At 41.5% G+C, this 24,910-nt stretch overlaps 1 protein-coding gene across 1 annotated transcript; it reads left to right on the top strand.

Annotated features, from left to right (window-relative positions):
* Positions 1-10,796: 10,796 nt before the first annotated feature.
* On the top strand, positions 10,797-13,662 carry vgll3 (vestigial-like family member 3). Its single transcript, XM_079169808.1, has 4 exons — positions 10,797-11,104; positions 11,906-12,260; positions 12,382-12,930; positions 13,052-13,662. The coding sequence occupies exons 1-4, from the start codon at positions 11,000-11,002 to the stop codon at positions 13,090-13,092; spliced, it is 1,050 nt and encodes a 349-aa protein (XP_079025934.1). The 5' UTR covers positions 10,797-10,999; the 3' UTR covers positions 13,093-13,662.
* Positions 13,663-24,910: the final 11,248 nt, after the last annotated feature.

The raw sequence follows: 24,910 nt of genomic DNA, 5'->3' as shown, positions 1-24,910 counted from the left end.
TTCTGTTGGCCATATGGATGTCTGGATTATAGAAGAATGTCATCTGAATGCTAAGGTGTTTGATTCACCCAGTCTACACCAAGAACTATGAACAGGGGTTGGACCAGAAAAGCCATGGGTAGCCTGACTGTCATAGACGAGTGGCCACTGCAATTACCAAAATAGATAAATAAAACTAAATGTTTTCCAGTAAATTAAGACATTAGATTAGGACCTCAGTCCTATTTACCAGTCTTTTAGTTAATTAATGTCCATTGAACATAGAGTTGCAATATTCCATGCAGTCAGTGAAGGCAGCATAAAGGCAAAGGCGCTAACAAAAAAAGTAAATTGGCAACAAAGACATTTGTTATTACGGCTTGGTAAGCAAAATAAGTCATATTGAGTTTGCATACATTTTTTTTCATGAATTTAATTTTCACATTCATATGCTATTCAATCTTATTTTGTTCTCCGTTCCTCTCAGTCTTTTAGCTGGGACTGTATGTTTGCAAGCAGTCCATGCATTTGGGCATGTTATCAGTATATGCACTTGCCGTAACACACACACACACACATGTGTAATCTGTTGTAAGGAAACAATCCACAGAGGGAGTTCCTGTCTATAAAATAACCCCCACAGCTTCTCAGCATCATAAATTCTGTTCTTCTCAATTTTCTTCCTCATCTCTTTAGACCAGAGGCGAGGGTTTCCAAGCACTCCTGCATGTATTCATATATTCGTATTGTTTTATTTCATGTTGATGCTGAGAGCAACTTTATATGCTGTGGTGGGACTCTTGAACCATAACCAACTCAATTTGGTGCATGCGTGTGTGTCTGTGTGTGTGTCTGTGTTGGAGGTGGTGGTTGGAGGTAGCACAGAAGATATAAGCTGGGGGGTCTCAACCGAGAAATAGTAAGAGATGCCAAGTTTTGGCTGGAACAGAGGAGAGAGGGGTGACTTTGAGGAGAAGGAGGGGAGGATGGGTAGCCTTCAGCTCTTTTCTCTATCTCCAAAGAGGTGTGTGTGTGTGTGTGTGTGTAGGTGTGTGTGTGTGTGTGTGTGTAGGTGTGTGTGTGCACTTGCCTGTGTGCATCAGCATGTCGTCCTGAGGCGTTGTTCTTGTTAAGGTTATTAGGGAAGATGTTTGGCGCTAATCAGTGGAGGACTACAGGGACCCCCACTAAACGGCCTCATCATCAGAGGGCCCCAGTGGTGATAAATCTAGCCCCAAGCACCCAGAGGGCCTGCAGGTACCAAGCCTGTATCTGTGTCCGGTAGTAGGAGCATGTGATGTATTGTATATTGGGCATTTATTATCTTAAAAATGAAACAACAAATAAGGAAAATGCAAAGAAAATGCCTCTCTTCTCGTTTTCAGTGTCGTTCACTATCACATTCTCCCATTTTTTTCTCTACTTTCTTAAACTATCTATCTCTCCCATTCTCCTCCTCCTCCTCCTCTATGTAATATAGCCCGGGGCAAGCATACATGTAATGTTAAGGCACTAACTACAGAGTGTATGGACACACACACACACACACACACACACACACACACAGCAGAGAGAGACATTCATGTGTGAAATGAGATCTCTGCTCAATCAGTGGGAGTCCCAGCCATAAAGCACATCAAGCTTTCCAGCTTTAAGGTATCATCGAACAAATCTCACAGATCCTTTCACTTGATGACTGTGGAGTTCTTCTTGTAACAACTGTGTTTTTTCTCCTCTTCACAGATAAACCCATTCATGGACATCCAAAGGTGAAGCCAAGTGTTGGGACCCAAACCACAGATTCCATTATTTTTTTTTCCTATTTTATCATTTGAAATAGAATTTCAACAAAGCTCCCTCGGGCCTCCTCAGGATGTACATCTCATTCCCCATATTTATCTAGCGTAAATCATGAATGATAATAGGGTACAAGATATGCTGCATTCTTCCTTGTGCCTCTGACATGGAAGCAGGCTGAAATATGTTTATATGTTAACACAGAGAGATGAGGAGCTGTGATGGGAGGCACGGGATTTCAACACTACTTCTTCTCTCTGATGGATGGATACTTCACCGCTACCCGGATGGAGAGAGATAGATAGAAGGAGGCAGCGAGGACACAAAGAGTAGCAGGGGGATTAAAGGAAGAGGAGAATAGAGGGCAAAGTCACAGAGTGGAAGAGAGCGAAGAATCAATGGAACAATCAAAGACAGAGAAGCGCATGGGACAAGGGGAGAAGTTATAGTTTACAAGATCTCCGGAAAGTCTGGAACCACTTGGAAAACTGGGTCTTTACTAATACCTTGGACTCTGCAACCATACTCTTAGACAGATACATGGTGTTCACTGTCCCTTTTATAAAGGAATAGCTTGACATTTTATGAAATGTGCTTATTCACTTTTTTGCCGTAAATCAGATGGTACAAATTATACAACTATCAAGTCTGACGGCTAGACGTGAAGCTATACAGCCAAGAGATAATGTATTTTGATTGTTTAATCCGCACGAAACCTTAAATGTGAAAACAACAAGTTTTAGTTATACAGGGAATTGGTGCTATGTCATACTATGTCTTGGTAACAGTAACGGTAAAATGGTTAGTCTGTGAGCCTATAGCCACCTCAGTGATGACAAGATACTAGGCGGTCACTGTGCAACTTGTTATTTATACGCTTGGGTTTTTGTGTGAATAAAACAAAAGCAAACATGTTAATCAGAGAGCTTTAGAGATGCTGGCAGGCTGAATTTGTTACCTTCGAACAAAGTCAGACTCGCTGTTTCCCCCTGTTTCCAGTCTTGATGCTAAGCTAACAGGCTGTGTGACTTCAAAAACAGACAAACATAAGAGTGGCATTGATCTTCTCATCTTACTCTCTGCAAGAAATCAAATTATTTTATTCACCAAAATGTGGAACTGTTCCTTTAAAGATAAGATACATGCTAATCGGGGTTATCCACTTTCAACATGATGCAGTTTGTTATGAGAAGTGATAAGCACCACACTATAAATGGAGAACTTGTAAGAGGAATTATCCCTCACTTGACATTTTGATCAGTTTAGAAACAAAGTGTGTAAGTAGTGCAGAGGATTTAGGACACATGGAAGACAGCAGGTGGCTGGGAGAGCTGGAAGAGACGAGGAGATGCTAATCAGCGGGGAGGCAGGGGGCAGGGAGTTTGGGATGGTCTAATAAATCGAGTGAGTGCCTCCACCCGTTTCTGCCCGTGGGACGAATGTAGTCGCGCTCACCGGCGCAGTGCAGCATCGGGGAATTATGGGTAATGAGGGATTATTCTCCCCTGTAGTGTTTGCTCATCATCATTGCCACTCACAACCTCCCCATCCTCCAACGGAGCACACACACACACACACGCGCACACACACACACACACCTCTAACACTGAGATTTAGCATGTAGATGCAGGTGTGGGGTATAAACGCAAACACGTGCAGACACACATACACACAAACCTTATGGACATGCTGATGGTTTTGTGAGTAAGGTCAAACAGCGAGGTGTTATTGTTTAAATCTGCTGCTGGCGCCAATTTTGGATTTCACACTCAGTGAGGCACACACGGTTCAATGACACCCTCTTTTACCCACAGGTCCTTTTTGCCTGAGGAGGACAATCTGTCTGAGGGTAGACCCTACATGCATCAAACCAGAACCTTCTACCGCCCTTTCTCCCACTTTTTTTTCTCTCTCTCTCTCTCTCTCCCTCTTCTGTCTCTCCAGTCCATGGTCCTCCTCGCCCCGGGGCCAGGCTGTGACCACAAGAAGTAGGCTGGTGGTCCCAGCAGGAGCCGAGGCACAGACGCACCATTAGCATGAGGGAATTAGAGTTATTACAACTGGAAGGGCAACAGAGGACGAGCGCGAAGAGGCTTTGTTGAGTTGTGTGAGGGAGGAAACAGACAAAGTTGGAAGCTTTATTCATCAGATAGTTGTAGCACATCAATGTTTTTGTAGTAATAACATATGTATGCTTTTATAGATTGTCCTGATTCTGTATGTCACACAAATAATGTGTTTTTAATGAGTATGTTTTACAGTAGGTATCACATTTGGGACAGAAGTCTTTATGATCCATTTAGAGCAGTGCAATTTGTAACGACAGCGGAACAGGTAGGTAGTTGAGTTTGTCAATTGAGAATCATCAAACTGGAACAGCAGAGTATCACCTTCAGCTTGTTTTACACCATTTACACCAGTTTCTATTTTGGTTTTAGTGTTGTGGAATAAATAATGAAATGTTATAATCAGAAGGGTCTTCTTTTTCTTGTCGAAAACACACAGAACATACTCCAGTTGACACATATTACTTTGAGTGGTTTATTTTGTGACTTTTAGGATTAATTCACGTAGAGTCTTTGGTGATATAGAAATGGAAGCCTACCCTTTTTTCAATTATTTATAGCCTTTTATAAATGGCTTAGATTGTGAAAATATGAGCACACAGAGCAAACACAAAACCTTTTTCTCTTATGAAAAGAAAAATCCCATTCTGTTTTTAAGCAGTAATCATTGTGTTATATGTGGAGGGGCGGCACCCAAAGCAAGATAAAGGCTAAGATTGTCCGTGTCCCACATTTTCGCTCAAGGTGCCAGAACAGCAAAAAAAGCTTCCTGTGTCTCCACTTATTCCTTTGTGTTGTTGTATTAATGCTCTATCTTTTATACTGGAGAGCATTTTATTACTGTCACAGATAATATGAATCAAATCTACATTCCTCCCCATGTCAGTGTTTAAACCAGACATCAAAAGAGCTCCAAAAAGTAATGGAAAGGAACCGGTATATATGCTTAATTTCACACATATCCAAAGTATGAAGTATCTCCAACATATACAGATTTTTTCCAATTAGCTGTGGATTTTCAGATTCAACATTTAAATTGATGTCCAGCTTTTGTTTAAAAGGAAAATTCCACCCAGTTTCACTCTCCAAAGGGGTACAAACGTCTGTCAAGCGGATTCGCCCTCCATCAACATGACCCTGTCTTTGAGTCTCCATCATGTCATTAACTTCTGCTGGGCAGCCTGTGCAGTTCCCTTTATCTTTATACAAGCAGAATATGAGTAAAAGCTGGAGGATAGAGTATAAGCAATTATCTGCTTCTTAAGTAAGGTCAGCATGGTGACTCTTGAGCGGAAGCCAATATCCTCTGGTCACTTTGTTAACAGACAGACAGTGTGGGGCGCAGGCCGTCAGACACACACGCATGCACGCTGTGGAGCAACTACTTTTCTTTGTCTAGTCTGTGCAATTAAACCTCCCATTTCCATTCGTAAAATGCGCAATAATGGCTAGAGCAATTAAAACTGAATATGTGAGATTACTGAGATAATGAAAAGGCAAATGGATGGCGCTTTTGTTTGACAAAAAAGAAGTGTTTTTTTCCTTTGGCTTAACATGGAAATTACATTTCCATTAACTTACAAATGACTGTCTTTTTGCTCATTAGAAAACACATTGGTGCTACAGTGCTAATGATCCAACCATGTTGTTTTGTGTCTCATTTAAACTATATTACACATCAAGACACATGTCCTAGTTTTGAATTAGAGGCAATTCCGCTTGTATATATAGCAAGAAGTGTTTCTTTCTGAATAAGACCAAAATCCTCTGATATTGCAACACTCCATGTACTTGAAGATGCACTAATGGTTCTTTAATTAGATTGTATGGTTTGCACTCCTCCCCCACCTCTCACACACGCAACAATAAAGTAGCAACTGCATGAAATGATCCACTGAATGTACAGGAACACAAATATCATTTAATAAGTGTGTATGTGTGAAATAATGGAAGAGTTTAACCAATATGCCATCCATTAGCGTTTTAGATATGTTTCCCTTGACTTAATGTCTCAGAGGTTCATGACCATGAAATTATGAAAAATATGATCCACAATTTTCAACATATATTTGTCATTAAAACTGAAATAGTGTTATTTTGTAGGATTTTACAAGAATAAAACATCTTGCAGCTCAATGACATCTACATTGGTGGTGGCCAACGAGTACCAAGATGTACGTGAGAGAGCCTGCATGGGGGCAGTGTTCATTTGTTTGCCTGCACATGAGCCTTATTATCCTCATCATCAACATCGTCATTATAATCGTCATCATCATCTTCAGATCATCCAGAGAGTCAGCTCAGGCAGGTGTGCATTTCTATAGACCCTCCCCGGGGCAAAAGAACGATAGCAACCGCACCGCAGAACTCATGATGCTGCAGTCTGCTTAATGTGAGGTATCATCATCAACAGCACTCAGCGTTATCTCACACCTGCCCCATCAGGAGTGCACTGTAAGGTTGAAAAAGGTAGATCTCTTTAATATTGCAAGATGCTGCGTTTTTTTGCTGAAAATGAGTTTGACAAACAGCACTGTACTTTATGTTTTTAATTGTCATCCTCAATGTCTCAAAACTTGGAGGGTCGAACTTTCTTTTACCTCTGAGACTCAGATCTGGGACACAACACTTGTGACCTGTTTTTTGGGGGTTCTTGGGATATATCCCTTCAAACATCCTCCCACCTAGAGAGGAATGCTCTTCTGAAATGTGCCTGTGATCTAAAGTAGTGGAAGTTTAGTTAAGATGAGAGAATTCTTTAGATCTAAAGCACTGGAGGTGCCCTTCGTTCTTTGAAGGGTTTAAACCAGCAGGAAAAGCAAACAATTCTCCGACTCCACTTTAATATCTGTCCCTTCCCTTCTCCTCCCCCCAGTTTCCCCCTCTAAAACATCCACTAATAATCATCTCTGTGCCTCATTAAGAAGCAGAGGAGTAGAGGCACAGGCTGCTCCAGATGTTTGGTGGAAAACCCCTGAGGTCCGGCGTCTGTGTCAGAGAGCTTGTGTGTAGCTGTCTGTTGTAATACGCACTATCAAGTGTGCATGATTGCGCGCATGTGTGTGTGTGTGTGTGTGTATGTGACACCGCTATAAATGTGTGTGTTTGATACTTCCTGCACTGTCTCCAGGCATCACTCTGAATGTTCCACTGCCCCACTTTCACAGCAGGCGAAGGCAGCGAGGGACAAGATTCACTCTGTGAAAACACTAGATGGAGACACGGACTAACTCTGCCATCTTGGCAAAATTTGATAATCAGTCTCTTTGTCTGCTGGTGTTGTCACAGTGAGCAATCTGTCAGTCAAAGACATGCAGGTGGCAGTAAAGGATTTGAATGATTTATGGGGATGATGCTGACGGTTGACAGTTTATTCAAATCTGGCCCAGTAACCGGTCTCCAACTTTGTTGTGATAGTTTTTTAATTGCTTATTCTTTGTAGAATTGATCAGTGAATTGACCACACATTGGCTGTTACTATTACTATTCTTTAAATACAATTTAAACCCTGGAGTACACAATGAGCACTTGCTTTTTTTTTAAATCAAGACATTTTTGTGATTGCTGCATAAGTGCTTTTCTTTCAAAATGCTGCCCCACTTTCTAATGTCTGATCGCATCATCAGCTTTAGATTGAATAATTCACACTCCCTTTGTAAAATCAAGGTGAATGAAACATGAGTGCAAATGATGAGACTGTTACCCGCTTGTCATAAACGTCTCCAAGGTCTCATCATATGCGACACCTGGCAAGCAGCATGCAGTGCCGGTGCAGGATGTAAATAATAAATCTTCCTGTTGTTTTTGTTAAACATTTGCATTTCACCAGATCCCACAGTGATAAAAGGTAAGAATGAGAAGAGAAAAATAAACCACAAAGAAAGAGAAAAATGTGTCTCTGATGCAGACACTGAAGCAATTCGATAAATAACAAAACTTTTATTTTTTGCTTCTTTGCCACTAAACAAGAAAATGTACTTTATAGATGGCTCTTTGCACTAAACATGTATTTAATGCCTGCATTTTGTTCGCTTTGATGTAAAGGAGCACCACTCATCCACATGTTGGGAAAAAATGGACTGAACCAGTGACTTTTAGTGACATAAAAGCCTTTCTCCACTTAAGACATTTAGACTTGTCACATTAAAGCACAGGTGGAAATAATAATATTGATGACGACTGAATTCCATGCAGCTGCTTCAGTTTCAGGCTCCTGGTATTGCGCATGCTGGCTCACTGTCACACTGTCGTGGCTTACCAGGGCGCTTTTTTAATACAACGGAGCCCTCGTTAACGTTATTAGTAACACCTGTGCTGTTCCTATTGGGACAAGCCGAGAGGCCAATTACTGTGACTACATGATGGATTGGTGTTGGTGTGTGGGAATGGAAATGGGATGGCAGTGTGTATATTTTCACTATATTTTGTAGTGTCTGTGTGTGTGTGTACGTGTGTGTGTGTGTGTGTGGTTAGGCTTCAACAGTACCGATTGCAGCGCTACGTTCGTCTACGACCTAATTATCTTTTATTAAAACACATTTTACACCTCTGCTACAGATTCGTCTGACAGCAAAGACAAAAGTCACCACATGCAGTGTTGAGTCTTACAATTTACTGAATGTGAGACAGAAGGTCAGTTCCTACACGTGCCATACATACTTGGTCTTGGTGAAGATAACAGCAAGCAGCAAAGAAGCAGGTGCCATCAATCTAATCGCTGCCTGCCTCTGCAGCACCCTGCTGTCTCAATTGAAAAACAGTGAAAATAAAAATGAAGTGCGGTAATTTGTTATTTGTGAAATTGGGTGTTGTAAAATGGAATTGGCTCTCATGATTAAATATTTAAAACCCCTTTGTAATCATGCCCCCAAATTCTGCATATCTTTATGTCAGCCCTTTTTAATGACCTGTTCTTCCTTGGCTTGAGATGTGAGTCGGTGTAACTGGTTGCTGCGGTTAACTGGAATTACCCTGCTTATTTTTTTGGATCACTTTTTTCTCATACTGTGTAATCTGGTGAAGTTTCTCTCTTGACTCAGACTGACTGAAGGTATCTGGCCAGAGGAAAAGAGACGTGTCTGAGCCAGATTGGGCAGTGAAATCACTTTCTCAGAAGGCTCAAACCTTCTGCTGCTCAGGAGAAACAACCATATGTTGAGCAAGTGGCGGTGGCGCTTAAATTCAGCTTGAGGCTTTTAGGGAGAAACCTCTGCACCTACGTCCTGGAGCTTGCTGGAAACGCCCGCCATGATAACAAGAAGCTGTGCATTGCTCCTCACCACATGTTGTTGGCAGGCAAAAATGATGTAGAGCTTAACAAACAGGGCTGACAGGGCTGACGGTCATGGAGGGTGAAGTGATGCAGATGCACAGGCCAGCCGGAAGACCAAGGTGCCCATGGATTATACGTGGGCTCAAGACATTCAGTCTCAAGAGTTTGAATTGTCCTTGAAGAGCTCTTCACATTACAAAATAAAGTATTTCATTTAAAATAACACAAGTCGTTATTACTTAGTGAAACACTGAGGTGAGCGGAGATGAAAATGTGAGCGTGTGAAGAAAGTGTTTGATGGATTGATACATTATTAATTCTGTGCATTTGAGATCATCTTCAGCAAAAGGTCCTTCAGTATATTTTGTTGGCTTCAAAGTGTAATATTCACTAAGGATCAGCATATTGTTCTTGAGGTCATAATTTGCTTCTTTTACAGATGGTGTGGATGTGTAGCTCACAGAAGGTCTCATAAAGGGTCAAACTGACAGCCTTGTCATGTCATTGGCTTCGCCAACAGGTGGCAGCAAACAGCTCAACTCACTCAGTCAGGACGCTTGATTTAAAGAGGGAAAGCTAAGGAAGAGTCATGGCAGTGATAATCATGGTGTCCTGGAAGCTGAATGGTTAATGGTCATACTGCAAAGTTAATGGTTGGATTTCATCTTTGTTTGCCTCCTTGTCTGATATCTGCATGTCTGCTATTACAGTATTATGGAATGGGCCCTACAGAGAAATACAACTTGTTTCTTAACCTTTCTCTTGGTCCCCTGTTTGTTTTTGTGTGTCGAGCTCTGAGAAATCACTTTCTGAAATTGTGCATTGCCGTTGCTTCCAAATTTTCAGAATCATCTAAATACTCAACCATGACATTGAACATCTTTTTGACAACACTATGCTTTTTGTGCACCCACCAACTCCAACACAACAAACTCTGACAACCTGACATTCGTCGGCACCCCTCTCTCTCCATGTGTCGCTGACGTTTCCACCGTTGTCTTCTGGTAACAAGTCTATATGACACAAACACAATCGGAAAGAGAAAACTTTTATTTCAATAATCCAGTCAGACACTTAACAACAATCTGAGTCTGAAAGTGGTAAAAAAAAAAAAAGCACTTTGGTGGAACCTACATTGATGGTAAGCAATTGCCCAACATGATTGCTTTGCAGCCCGTCTGGCTGCAACGTGCTCCCACAACAATAGACCAATTTCAAAAATTGTCGTCCCCATCAGTCACTTAGACATAAAAAACATAGGAAAACAGGGTTCATAAAATACCAAAGTTACCCTTTAAGTATTTCCAAAGTCCTGGCCGCCACCCTAAACTGTGACAAGCAGTCCCGAGGTCAAATACCTCTGATCTAAGATCTTTATAAGACCCACAGTATGAGTACAAACCTGTATTAATGAGTGCCACCAGAGGGAATTTAACCATTGCACTCATGACTGTGTTAGTGCCTTGCTAAACTCCACTGCTCCATGCACACTCTTCCTAGGTGGGCGTGAGTAAATGGCCCCAGCCCTTTCTAAATATAACTCCCCTCCAAAACAGAAAGAGAGAGAGACGGAGGGAAGGGATAACTCACCCAATCAGAGGCGGACTTAAAAGTTTTTTGTTTTTTTTGTTAGAATACAGTGTGTGTGTCTTATATCGTTTTGATCCATTTGTGGCCCCGGGTGGTGCTGGTGGAGAGCGCAGCGGGACGCGCATTGTCTGTATGCAAACTGGACGACATGGCCATTGTATGCGATCAGGCATATATGGAGGCACCGATAGCTCGGGGGGAAACTGCCCGTCTGAAGTCTCAGGAGTGAAGAGCCCTCGGCCGTGTTGTGCGCGTTTCCCTCCTCTCTTCTCATTAACCGCTCGGGTCCGTCGCTATGAGTTGCCTGGATGTGATGTACCACCAAAGCTATGGAGCGCACTACCTCCCTGCAGCGGCATACAAGGCGACGTACTATAACCACCATCACCAGCAACAACAGGTGAGATATTATTCATACAACTTTTGAATCTATCGAGTTACACAAAATTCCTTTTTTTAGTTTTGAGTACTGGACATTTCACTAGCTCATGTCTCCTCGGAAAGAAGTGTGTGGCATAACTAATTAAGGTCTATTTTTAATAGGCTGCTGAAGAAAATGTGCAAGTTAACTTTGGGTGTATATATAGGCCTACCATAAAGTTAAGTTGGAGAATGTGACCTCCCCTAAAGGCATATTGTGTAGACTTTTCACAAACAAAAAAGAAAAAATCTTGTTTTTTTGCCTTCCTCCCTAAAGTGTTTTACTATATTGCCTGACTTCTCTTCAGGATACCACTTCAAACTTCCATTACCCCTCATAAGCACCCCTCTTAGCTTCAATTTCAGTTTTGAATGATTGAATTCCGGCCTGATGTTCGGTATTCACTGCAGGTCAGGCGTAATGACACGGAACTATTAATCCTGCGGTCAAATGGTGATGTAATGACAGCCGGTCAGTCACTCAGGAATGTGGATGGGGCACACTGAGCTTTACAAATAGTTGGAATGCAATGTGGGGAAAAAAGTAACTCATTTTCACACAGCTTCCAAGCCTATGATTATGGTACTTAGAAATAGTTTGTGTTTTTATTGTGTGGAAAACTACAGTATCACCAACATGTGTAATAAGATTTAGCTCTTTATTCTCCATCTAAAAAATCTTTTACATTATTTGCTGATTCTATTAAAATGTAGTTCACTTCTGGTTTGATCTGTAAATTAATCCCTCTCTCTCGCTCTCTCTCTCTGTCTCTTCGTCCAGAGGAGGCTGAGTGTTTACAGTAAGATGCAGGAGTGTATGGAGCAGCAGCAGCAAGGAGGAGGAAGAGGGATGCTTTCCAGGGATCAAGGCCTTCGACAGGGTCCTGCAGCACCAGAAACCGAATCGGGCCGTAGATCCACATCCGATTCAGACCTGAAGGATGGCACTCAACCAGCAGAGGCAGAGTACTTGAGCTCCAGCTGTGTTTTGTTCACCTACTTCCAAGGCGACATCGGTGACGTGGTAGACGAGCATTTCTCCCGGGCTCTCAGTCAGTCCAACACCTTTAACAGCGAGACCAAACCGATCAGAGTGACTCAGCCGTCAGCCTCAGCCATGTCTGGCTTATGGAAAGGTGAGGGGTGCAGTAAATTAAAATGGTTCTCAAAAAGCTTAGTTAGAGGAGTTTTATTCCTTAAAACACTGGAAGTATTGTGTTGCCGTGTGTTAAAGTCTTTGCGATGCGATTGTTTCAGATGGGTCTCTCTCTGAGGGTCAGAGCAGCTCAGTGTGGAACAGCACCTATCCATCCCAGGCCAGCCCTTGCCTTCCATCTGTCTCTGTCTCAGTCCACCCAGACTTCTCTTCCAGCCCCGTTTCCTTCAACCACCCAGATGGAGCTCTGTGGGCCGACCACGTGCTCTCCCAGGCCAGCCTCCCCCCTCCGGCTGCCCTCCACGACAGCTGGGCCTACAGCCTGAACCCCCCGAGTTCAAGTGGCTACCCCAACGTTCACAACGTCTACCATCCACACCCTCACCCCCACATCCACAGCCGGCACCACCACCCCATGCTCCATTCATACCCAACCCACAGCTCAGCGTTGGATCCCAGGTTTAATCCTCTGCTGCTGCCCGGTGTTAGGACCCAGAGCCAGCCGACCGCCAGCACAGGGAGTTCCCCACTCAGCGAGGGGTTGAAGACGGAGATGGACCCCAGCAGCAGCAGCAGCAGCGCCGTCACGGCTACCTCTGTCACCTGGACTCCCTCGGCCCTCCATGGATCCTTGGAGGTGTATGACTCAGGTAAATACAAAGCAATACATTCACTTTCAAGCATTTGTTGAACTTCACCCGTCGTCTAACTTGCCCAGTAAGTGACACTCGGCACAGTAGTAATTCCCCCTTCTTTCTTTGTCTCCTGCAGCTCTTGATCAGACCAAAGCAAAGACGTCAGTGTGGTTCTAACTGATGTACTGACATTGAGAAAAAAAGAATCAATTCACACCAAAAAGGACCTACTATGTGGCTCTATCAATGTATGGCTGCGAAACCAGCACTGTAATGTACAATGTAGATAGAAGGCTTACTGTAGCTTAGACTATGAGTCTTGCACTGTCAACAGAACTTATTATGGAGGTGAACTCAGGCTTCGGACTTAAATGACAGTGATCTCCTGCTTTGGCTGCAGGTCAAGGGTCGTGAAGAATGATTAAAAAAAAACGGACTACTAGCTTTAAGAATGGGAAGCCTCTTCTTCTCTGATGGCACAAAACTGCATTTCTCTTTCATGCAATGTGAGACCAAGTGGTTCTGTTTCAAGAGCTTGATTTTGATCCACATTTTGTTTTGTACAGTAAATGTTTGTTGATGACTCTAAATGTTTCTGTGTGTACACTTTTGCCATGCTAAGTTGTTGTTTTGCTGGATGACTTTTGCTAAAATTCTTGCCTGAATGCTTCTTTACTTTTTGCCTTAAGGGATTGTGTAGTGTAAATATTGGTATTATATGTTTAAGTAATAAATTGTTGAACTGTATTTGCACTTGAAGGTTCTTCTGCACTGCATACATTTACTAAACATATAGAATCCAGGGAAAACATCTATTTTCTGGAGGGTATTGAGCGCATCAATCGAAAATGTGTTCAATTCATTCCATTCCTGCTCCCAAGAGACATACATGTGTTGTGCAACTCATCGCACAGAACTTTTCCATTACATCAAATCAGAAAAAAGTTTCCTTTAGTAAGATACCAAATGACAATAATGTGTAGTGCTTTTGCCATTCACCTAAAAAGAAGGGAAATTGGGCAACTGGGCTCTTGCTCAAAATAAGAACTACTGTATAACTTTAATATTTCAGGTACAAACACAGCTAAACCAGACAGGAGCTGAGTTGCACTGTAGGGAAGTGGGTTGCATTCCACGGACAGTTAGATACCATGACATGTCTGTTGTCTGTCTCCACACAAACACGCATGTGAAAACACACACACACACTCCCAGACTGAGAAACACACACCAAGGAATGCATTTCCTGTCTGGACAGGAAGTTTTTCAGAGTGGCAGACTACTGAGACATTCAAAGATACAGAAAGACAGAGTTCAGGTATACACAGTTAATGCTGGTTTGGTTTCATTCTGTTATAAAAGATCTCATGCATATTCAAATACAATAAAAAATCACATGCACAGAAACATCCTGGAGATCAGTGTTTAAATCTACATTCAAGAGGATTCAAGAAGTGATCACAATGGTCATTGGTATGAGCTGGTTGCTGCTTTAAATACATACTTCAGGCTCGGTCCAGTGCCAGGACAAGCAATATTTGTACCCATCCTGACATAATCAACAGCTGGTTGAGCTTGTGCTGTCATGGCTCTGTGTATATGTGTGTATGTGAGAGAGAGTGTGTGTGTGTGTGTGTGTGTGTGTGTGTGTGTGTGATGGTGAGCAGTCTGACCAGGTGGATCAGCAGTAGCAGCCCACTAACATTCCACCCTCCTCCCCCACGTCACCCATTCTCTGCTAAACATCAGGATTTTATATATCTGGACCTCAGCTGCTGCATTTCCATCCAAAGTATCATCAAATCAATCATAGTGCATCAAAATGAAAAAAAACTAAGTGGAAAAGACTAATCCAACACTCAGAATTGATGATATTTGTTTATTATCAAGAAAAACTTTCCACGTCCACCAAGTGGATCAGGTCGATGATAAGATTTTACTGAAATCTAACAATAAAGGGCGATCCGATCCACGCGGACGAGCTTGATAATAATGATTATCATCAATAAATGTCCATATAAATGTCATGAGCAGTAGTCTACAAGAGTCCGGTATACAGTATATATACTGTACATGTATATATACTGTATAGTGACAAGTGAATTTGAAGACTATTATGTATTCAGTGGTCTTAGTGTAATTGCCAACATGCAAGTTGCTGTCTATTACTTTGTTCGTATGTGTATGAATCGATGGACATCACTCAGTTTGGACACAGAAGTGTTACAATAAAACACACAATTGATCAATTAATTGAATGTTTATTTACATTTTATGTTTTTATGTGATAAGATGCCATGTTTGCCCTGTTTGAGTTCATTTCAGCAGTATAACAATAGGCTTTGACTTACATGTAAATGTTACACATTCAAACAGAAAACATGTCAGCAAGCTGACATCTTCATAGTTGTGTATTATGATTAATTTGCTCTGTGAAATTCTGTAAATCGCCCATCAGGTTATTTAATACATCAGGCCTCTGAGATTGTTAGAGCTCACAAAATAAAAGCAAGAGATCAGGTGAAAAAAAGACCAGACGAAAGGAAAAAAGGAGACTTTAGAAGATTTTCCTGCTAAGTATACATCCTTCCCTTTCCTCTCCTCTCCTCTCCTCTCCTCTCCTTCAGAGCTCCTTATTAGCATTAGCATATAGCTTCTGCATCAGCATGTAGTGTTCTTATATGCTAACTAACAGGCCTCCCACTGGAAGGCTTGGAAAATCACCACAGGCACTTCCACTGCAGGAAGAAGAGATACAGTAATATAGAGCTGGAGGCTGCATAAAAGTGAATTAATATTTCAGTTATGCAAAAAGGGGTATAAAAACGGGGCAGTCAGACATTTAGGAAATGTTGCATGTGTAGCATTTACTTTTAATTAAAGTTTAAATCTCGGTTGCTTTGTGCTGATATTTAAGATCTTCAAAGGAATAATTGCTGACATTGTCATGCAGTATACGTGTGTATTTAGCAACCCTATATCACTAATGGATAATATATGGCAGTGAACAAAGCAATACTAATTTAATAAGTGTTGTTATAACCACAGTTTGGTACAACTTTCCAAATGGATAGATTTTATCTTTTTTAATCTCAAACTTACACTTGTAAACGTCAGACAAACCCAATTACAAGCCCAAACACACGCACACGCGCACGCACACACACACACACACACACACACACAAACACACACATGTTTCCAGGCACAAAAGACACCAAATGAAGATAGGATGAGCCTAAGGCCAATCTGGGGCTTTGGGTCCTCATCTCCTCATTGCCATGATTGCCTCTTTTGTAACCAAAATGTATTTCTTTTCTGTAACAGAAAATGGCATTAATTTTAAGAATTGTAAGGAGATAGCATAATTTTTTTCTTTATTTTCTTGGAATTCACATTTTCTCCTGACCTGGACAGCCTCCTTTGAACCTTTCATGCTGAGTCAGACTGAACTTCCTGTCCTCTAAACCCCAGATGTATCTTATCTCTTTAATTTTATATATTTTTTTTTTCAAATGTGTAATTTCCTCATTCAGAAGAAGGGCAGAGGAAAGCTGGAGGGGAGATAAGACAAGCATTTTCCTTAATTTACTGAACTAAAAGGCAAAAGTTAAATATCTGAGGTTTATTGATATTGGTTTAAACTTCTGTTGTTATTTTAACCCAAACCCAATCGTTGCCTAAACCGAAAAAAAATGTTTCCTGTGAAAACAGACGTTCATTTTGAAAAACCGTATGTATCTGATGAGTGCAAACTGACACGTTGCCGGACATTCAGAGGGAAACGCAAGAGAAATAAAAAACAACTTTTCGTAAGATATCATATGAGCCTTTGAGGAAACGTTGAGCCATAATGTTACCTACAATAAGGAGCAACATAATCTCTTTGTCCCACATGAGGTGACTGAGAAATGACACCTCCGATAGCTGATCCTGCCCGTAAATGTGCCATTAGATGTGTTCTTTCACAATTTGCTTTGTTAAGGTCTCATGGGAATATCCAGTTTATCTGTGACCAGCCAGCCACTTAACTGAACTGGATTTAATTGAACCGAGCTGAATTGAACTGAACCAAATTGAATTGAGTGCTGAAGAAGCACTAAGAGAACAGGAGACAGAAAACAGATGCTGAAAGAGAGTTGCAAAGTGGAGAGAGTCGGAGTCCACAAAAACAAATGAAAAGAAAGAGTGGGAGAGAGAGAGAGAGGGAGAGCTGATCAGTCATAACACGGCCTAGCTACACATTCCAGAGTAATTGAGCGGATGATTAGTCTCACAATCAGCAACACAACACCAGCTGTCTGAACACAAAACTATATGAAACAGAGATCAGGACGGAGAGGAGAGAAGAAGAGAGGAGAGAAAACACGAAAGGCGAGTTAAAGAGGCGTATGGCAATCATAACCTCACTCCCTTTTCTTCCCCTCTCCCTTCAAACAATCCCTTTCTCACTTCCGAGAGCCAGCTCCCCGCCTACAAATCACGGTGGTAATTAGAGCTAATTTGCCCTCCTCGTGCGAGTATTAGGGGTATTAGTGAGAGGCTCAGCTTTCACCACTGTTTGTGTCAACAGGGCAGCCTAATGAAGCGTGCTGGGAGTGTCAGAGAACACTTGTCCTGCTGATTATGCTCGATTCGCAAAGTCTTCTTTGTTAAATGATACCTGGTTGCTCGTTGGACTTGGAACACCCAGGGAGAGGAGACGCCAGTTAAAACATCAGTATTATTAGATTAAAACTATAATAGTCGTATTATTACATCACATTTCCTCTTTTCTAACCAATTATGCACCTAATGCTGCAGATCTAATGAACAATTCATGTAATGGCGGTACATTAAAGCAAAATGTAAAAGCAGTGGTGATTATGTCGATGAATTTATGTTCAATAGTCACTGTCGTTTAGGATCTATTTCCTTTTCAACACTTGAGAGATATATATATATGTCTCTTTATAGCTGCTAAAGGCTTTGCTATGTTCTCCACCAAGTTGCTAACGCCATTTTCCACAACATCAAAAATTGTTGGCTCAACTGAGGCCAGAAGTCATTCATTCTAATGGATAATGATTGACAGACAGTGACGCATTGGTGATCCTTTGCAGCTGTTGAATTTTCTGGCCATTGGATTACAGATACACTGGATTTTTCTAAATTCTGTATTAAACTATTTGTCAGTACAACCGGAAGTAGAGTGGACGATCGGTGCCCCAAAGTCCACAAAATGATATGGAAATCCCAAAATGTGCAATGTTTGTCTGATCTTTTTACATTACACGTCATTTCATCTACTGTGAATACAAAAATATTGATTAGAGCAGCTTTAAATTGCATTTTTCAATGTAGTTTTGTTTGCTTTACTTTCATCTTCCTTGCCTTTATTTCCTACTTGTTGTTAGATTTCTACACAGCTGCTGCAGTAAAGGTAACTGAATTAGAAAAATATCAGTAAAGACAGTATTGGTTTGATGAGACAGCTAACCAACATTCATTACTTCAGAGACATCAGCACTGCTCACTGTGTTGTTCTCTCGCATAAAAGAGAATGCACAGAACAGTTCCTTGAGTACGGCTTCTCTTGCATCCCTTCAGGATGTTTCATGTGGCACGAGGGAGGAAAGATTTGCGCAGGTCCACGATGCCGAGCGTGGCAAGGATCAGGTCTGTTGGATCTCCAACAGCTGATGGCGGGCTGTAAAATCAAAATTCAATACACACTCACACTAGAGGAAAAGATCAACATTTACGCCTGTTTACAATGTACAGCAAGAACATCCACCCGTAACACAGGCCAGCGACATTCCTCAGCCTGCCCACACACAGAGCGGCCCCTCCCCTCACCAGATTTCTGAAGATGGATTTTAGAATTTTCGCCTCATCAAAGGTCTGACTCCAAATATCACAGATTCAGATTGAAATGGACACTGTGGTAACGAAAGGGAATAATGAAATGAAACTGCTGGAAAAGAACCAGGAGCTGCAGTTGGATTGGGGAAATAAAGATGAATACACACAGAATATAATAACTTCAATTTTTTTTCTTTTGCTCTTGTTTGCTGCCATGTCCATTTACTGAACTACAATCCGTTCTTCCCATCAGAGGGAAAGGCACTCCATTCATAAAGGCCCGGAGTAGCTGCAGCAGCAGTAGGTTTTTCTGTCAGCTCCACGCTGGGTAATGTGCCAGTAACCACAGAGGCCAGTACATAGCTGTCATTCCTCTGCTCACTGAAAGCACATTTAGCAACCAACACCTGTTTCCCCTGCTCAGTCTCCACTGTAGGCTGCTTCGTCACAGCTCTGCCTGCATCTAGTAGCAGGGATTCAACTCTTATGGCTTTTTCTATGCCAGTACGCTATGTCTGGAATGTAGCTAATGGACTTTTCTTTTATTCACCGCAGTAGTTGGCCCTCTCCAAGCCATGACAGCAAAATATTCAACAACATTTCAATCTTTATCGGATGTTAAAACGTTTCCCCTGGAGGCTGTATGACATTCTTGGAGGTGACTTAGTGGCTCCTTAAAGGGACAGTTCAGTGTATAATAGCTTTCTCAGGTAAAATGTATATTTTGAAATAGTAAATCTTAGCTAAGTTGTTTTCTCGAAAGTCAAAGTCGTGTAATCATTTCTAAAAAAACGAACAATTCCATAAACCAGGGTGAGGCAGTTTTCAACTCAGATTTAATTCTTCCACAACACACAGTGTGTTATGGATGTTGTCTTCTAGCACAAACTAATATTAACTAAATGAAAACACAGTCACTTACACTGCTCAGGGGAGGAATGTGCTCGAGAAGGTCTGTCCACTTTTTAGTAAGGCCTCCATCAGCTGATTAAACTAATCATGTGTTCTAAACAGAAGCCGTTCCTTTCCAGTGTCTTTCATTATCTGGTTTTCAGCATAACAGTGTAAATGAAAATGATCTATCACTGTCCTGTCTTGCTTTGTTTCCTGTTTTTATGGGTTTTATCAAAAGGGACTAGATTAATTTATTTATATTAATATTGTGATGCTATTGCAACAACATAAATAAAAGACATTAACTATATTCCAAAAACAATCAACCATCAGTGTAGAAATAATGGCAGAAATCAATCTGAAGAAAAAGAGCTTCTTCTTTTTTCATTTAAGATGACAGTACTTAATAGCAACATAAATACTCTACCATTTGTATTAGAATTTGTAAAATGGCAAGGATAAAACCTTATATTGTGGTTGTTCTGAGCCAAAGTTGAAAAGAAGCTAAAAACACAGTTACTGAGCAGTGGGGACTCCCTTGCTCTGCCACCTGCTTGTCAATCATCCTGGCCTGTGTTACGTGACCCTACCTGCTGCTACTGTCCCATGCTGCCCATAGTGACCATACCACACATACCAGAGCCACAGAGGGACATTCCTGGACCATTGACACAGATTGCTTTTTGTTTTGTTTTTTACTTTAAAGCTGTCACTGAAACCAGTTTTCCACTGAGGATTAAAACACTTAAAGTCCTGAGGGAGCTGTGGAGTAACAAGCTGTGCAGCATGACAAAATAATACAAAGCAGGGTGTTGACTGATATGATGTTTGAAAGCAGACATTTTTAATCTGATGTCTGCAAACTTATCAAGATTCAATGTTTCCTCATATGTTCAATTTGTTTGTCAGTAATTCATAAACCCCCAACAGAAATCAACAGTTTATGAAAATTGTGATAATCATCACTATCATCTTCATCAAATTCATCCCTAATTGGAAGCCAATCGAAATACATCTATTTATATTTTTCCTCCATAGTTCACTGTAGGTTATCCCAGCATGCATTAGGTGTCAGTATAACAGATTGTCCGGTAGTGGTAAATTGGATTTTCCAGATCACCCGGCCTACATTTCCGTGGCCTGTGAGAGCACTGGGACAACAAAATGTAGTACAAAGTACAAAGGCCAAAGTTTTTGCCTTTATGTATCATTTTCTCTTATGTAACATACAAAATAAAACAAGTGTGCTTGTGTCAAAGGATGAATCTAGAAATGAACAAAAAGAATGTTACTTTGGCCTTGTGGTTACACTATGTAACAGGAGCTAACCGGCTAAATTGTGGTAGCTGTTGGTGAGCTTACTAGCTTAGCTTATTATTTGTCCCATTTCCCATAAAACTTGTGTTATTAGGAATAATCTCCACAATATTCTTCAGGTCAGAGATAAGCTTCCAGTATACGTTACTATATGAACTGAAAGGCATGCACAATTCAGCGTCATTACTTTTGTAGATATCCTGTTTATGTCAAGCTCTATGGGGACTTTCTGTACTGCCTTGTACCTCATGATGAGTGCAACAGCCCAACTGGCATCACAAAAATGGAGCAAAGGCAATTAATTCAGGACCTCCTCTTCTTTGATAGCAATCTTCATAACCCATCTGCTGTGAGAAAACCAATTATATTCTTTGAATTTCCACAACCATTTTAATGACAGAAAAATATCAAGTTTAAAAGAGGTTACCGTTGTGATTTTGTCTTTTGAATATTATCAAAGATTGTCCTGAAGAGACCAAAAAAAAAAGAATCGAACGAATCTCTCCAGCCCTGTATCCTTAGTAAATACATAAATATATTGGATGATTGCCAAACAATAATAAATACAAATGACAGTTTGTTCTCCAAATGTAACTTTATATAATCCAAATAGAAATGTAGCTTTATTTGGTTATGGACTACAAGATTAAATGGATTACTAATGTAAATTAGAGTACAAATAGCATTGTTTATTGGTGTACAAACTGAAAGTGTGCCTGTGCGTGCATGCGTGTGTGTGTTTGTGTCTGTGATCATGTCAGTAGAGAGTGTAATCTGAGGGATAACATGGTGCTTATCCAGTTGATCCCCCCACCTCCCGGGTTCTGACAGGTTGACATCCATCATTCTTCACATTAACTTTGCCTAATTGGCAGGTAATTCCCCTCTCCCCTACTGTCCCTCTACTGTCCCTCTATTGTCCTTGTACTCAGCCCCTACTGTCTAGGTCTTTATCCACCAATCTAACCAGGCACCCTGCAGCCAGTAAAGCCCCTCAGCAGGACTTCTTGTCCAGGCCCGGAGTCCTGGTAGGCCCTGTCACTGTAACATGGGGAAGTGAAGTTGGGAGCTTCCTCTGTGATGGTTACCCTCATGCTGGGAAGCTCTCTACGAGGATGACAGGAGAGCCAGCCCCAAATAATCTCAACCTGTCAGCATCTGCTGCCCACCCACCCCTCTCCACACATCGGCAATAAAGTAATGTGGGTAGCAAAATGATGTTCAGGCAGATTGGGTTCCCAATATCTTATAATGAGATAAAGTTGGTGTTGTCCACCTTCCTACATGCCTCGCCCCGATCAATTACCCAATCTAACTGATATAATGTCAGTATGGACGACTAAATGTTGCACAAACGTCATAAAGAAATCTGAAAATAAAATAAGCGGCATCCTAAACTGTATGTTTTGCAACATCAGCACAAAGGCTGTTCTTTTTCGGATGTTAAATCACACACACACAAGCTTTTCTTTCTCCCTGCAACATGACACACTTTAAAGTCCTCAAATCGTAAAAACATATCAAAGCTTGATCCCATTCCTTTATGCTACTGTTACATCACATACAAGCACACACGCATTCCAGCTGTACTGTAGCTCTCGACAGTGATTGACAGGTGTTTGCAGAGTCACTCTGCAAAGTCAGACACGAGACATATGTGAGTCCCGCCCTCCTGTCATGTCCACCTTCCCATGAGTCCTTTGTGGCTGAGGTGGAGGTGGCAGGAGCAGTCAGGAGCTTGTCAGAGCAACAGGAAGAGGCTATACCACTCTCACTCTCTCGCTCTATCTCTCTATCTCTCGCTCGCTCTCACACTCACAGACAGCTTCCCTCTCTCTTACAGGAACAACCCTCATACACTCTCGCTGTCAACCCCCCAGTGAGTTTGTCAGCTGTCATTAACTTCCCAGACTTCCAGTGAGCAGGGAAGCTTCCCCTCGCTCCCACCCACTCACAGGTGACTCTCACTGGGGGCTCCATGCTGGGAATGCCAGCCTCTCTGCTGGAAGTCTCCATCCTGTCAACACGTGCCTTTGTGTGTGTGTGTGTGTGTGTGTGTGTGTGTGTGTGTTTGCACCCCGCTTGTGCATGGTCTCATAGTTGTTTTGTGTTTGTAGCTGTTCATATGAACGTTGTCTTTGTGCATGCATGTGCCGTGTATGAATCGTTAATATTGTATGGAAAAATACAGAGAATATTAATGCTTTCGTGTTTGCATCTTTAACTGGAAAAATGTTTACATGGTAGGTTTTTTATACGTGTTTGTGTGTGTGCGTGTGTGTGTGTGTGTGTGGTGGGGGGCAGCATGCGTGGAATGTGCGTGTGATATAAAGGCTCTCTCCTCACGCCACAATGGTGTCTTTGACAGGCGGGAGAAGGGAAGGCTTTGTTTGGTGACACCACACAGTGTTGTGAATGCCCGACATAGCTGCCATTCCTTTCTCTATGCCCTCCGCCAGGCTACTGGCTTATCAGGGATTCCTCTCTCTGCCCACGCACACCCCTCACTATGAGTGTGTGTGTCTGCATGTGTAAGTGAGGGAAAGAGTTTGTGAAGCAGAGTTGCTAACACCAAGGAAAATGCAAATGAGCCCTGGAGGAGAATAGACCCTCTGTGTGGTTACATGTTTCTACCCAAATGGACCATTTTGGCTGCCACGTTTTAAACAATTTCAAGTGGCTGACTAGCTGATTTGATTTGATTAGTTTGATTTGATTTGATTATGGCCGTATAAAAACTTAGCATGTACACGATAAAATAAACTTAAATGTAAAAAAAAAAAACAGTATGGTCGTGATGATAATAAAAAATAATGACAATTTTGATTAAAGTAATGATATGGGGTCCCGTTTCCTGAATCAGGACACTCGAGTACACATATTTGTGTTTCTTTATTTTTTAAATCACAACCTATATATTTGTTACGTCACTGCTACCATTTCCAGAAGAAATACATTTTCCACTTTAAACAATGGCTTAATGCATAAATCCCCCCCCCCCCTTATTTTACTAATCATACACTAAACCACAACTTAAAACCTACCTTCTCTTACTTTTTAACTTGTCACTTACAAAATGCAACACAACAACAAATATACACATTTGTAAAGACAACTGTCCAAGATAAGCACTAACTTCAAATTGGATAAACATAAAAGCATGACGTCAATACTAAACCAGTCCAGGGCCAAGAAAGTATTATGTTCTGCTTTTACATTCACAGTCATTTGAATTTAGACTACTCCAACATGTGTGCCTTTCTTCCTTGCAGAGAAAAAAGGCAAACAGCAGTCAGCCCAGCTGCCCAGTTGTCCCTTTGCATATTCATCAGTACAAAGACCCGCAGGACCAACCAATAGTCAAACAAAATGTCAAAAAACGAAACATTGGACGATCTCCGAAGCCCCGCATTATGGTCAATGTCAACTTTAAAAGAAATCTCACTTTCTATAATATTTGTGTATGGCCATGTGTTAAGGACAGTGAAAGATTGTGGTAATGCAAGTAACCATGATTAAGCTCTGGTTAGGGTCGGGCAACTAAAAGACATAGTTAAGGGCAGATTGTGGTTTAGATTAATAAAAAGGTGAAGGTTAATTGCAAGACTGTGCCATCACCTAACCTCTACTTAAATTATACTTAAATTTTGAGGTGTGAAATCGTCCAATATGAACATAAGTCCTTGGATACTGGGCTGTTAGGATGCAGATATCTCTGGTTAAACTTGATTGGAATGTGGTTCAGAGGGGCCTTTAGCTATGAGAGATAGTTTCTCCAGTAACCTTCCATTCAGCCTGCCTACCAACAGCCTTATTCAGCTTCAGGGACACACCGGCCACTTAGGCTGGTGGGCAACTATGGCTGCTGCTGTTAAAAGCAAATTGTACTTTTGAGCAGCGATTAGAGAAACGGTTCTTATTGTGCAAGCCTAAACTCCTC

This window comes from Pholis gunnellus (genome assembly GCF_910591455.1).
Source record: "Pholis gunnellus genome assembly, chromosome: 12".
NCBI classification, from domain to species: Eukaryota; Metazoa; Chordata; class Actinopteri; order Perciformes; family Pholidae; genus Pholis; species Pholis gunnellus.
This window is presented reverse-complemented; position numbering and strand designations above follow the sequence as displayed.

Bases quoted from the DNA above. Each gene is read 5' to 3' on its own strand.
- vgll3 (XM_079169808.1), top strand. From the start codon at position 11,000: ATGAGTTGCCTGGATGTGATGTACCACCAAAGCTATGGAGCGCACTAC. The intron at 12,261-12,381 runs GTGAGGGGTGCA...CGATTGTTTCAG, and splicing joins CATGTCTGGCTTATGGAAAG to ATGGGTCTCTCTCTGAGGGT. The intron at 12,931-13,051 runs GTAAATACAAAG...TGTCTCCTGCAG, and splicing joins CTTGGAGGTGTATGACTCAG to CTCTTGATCAGACCAAAGCA.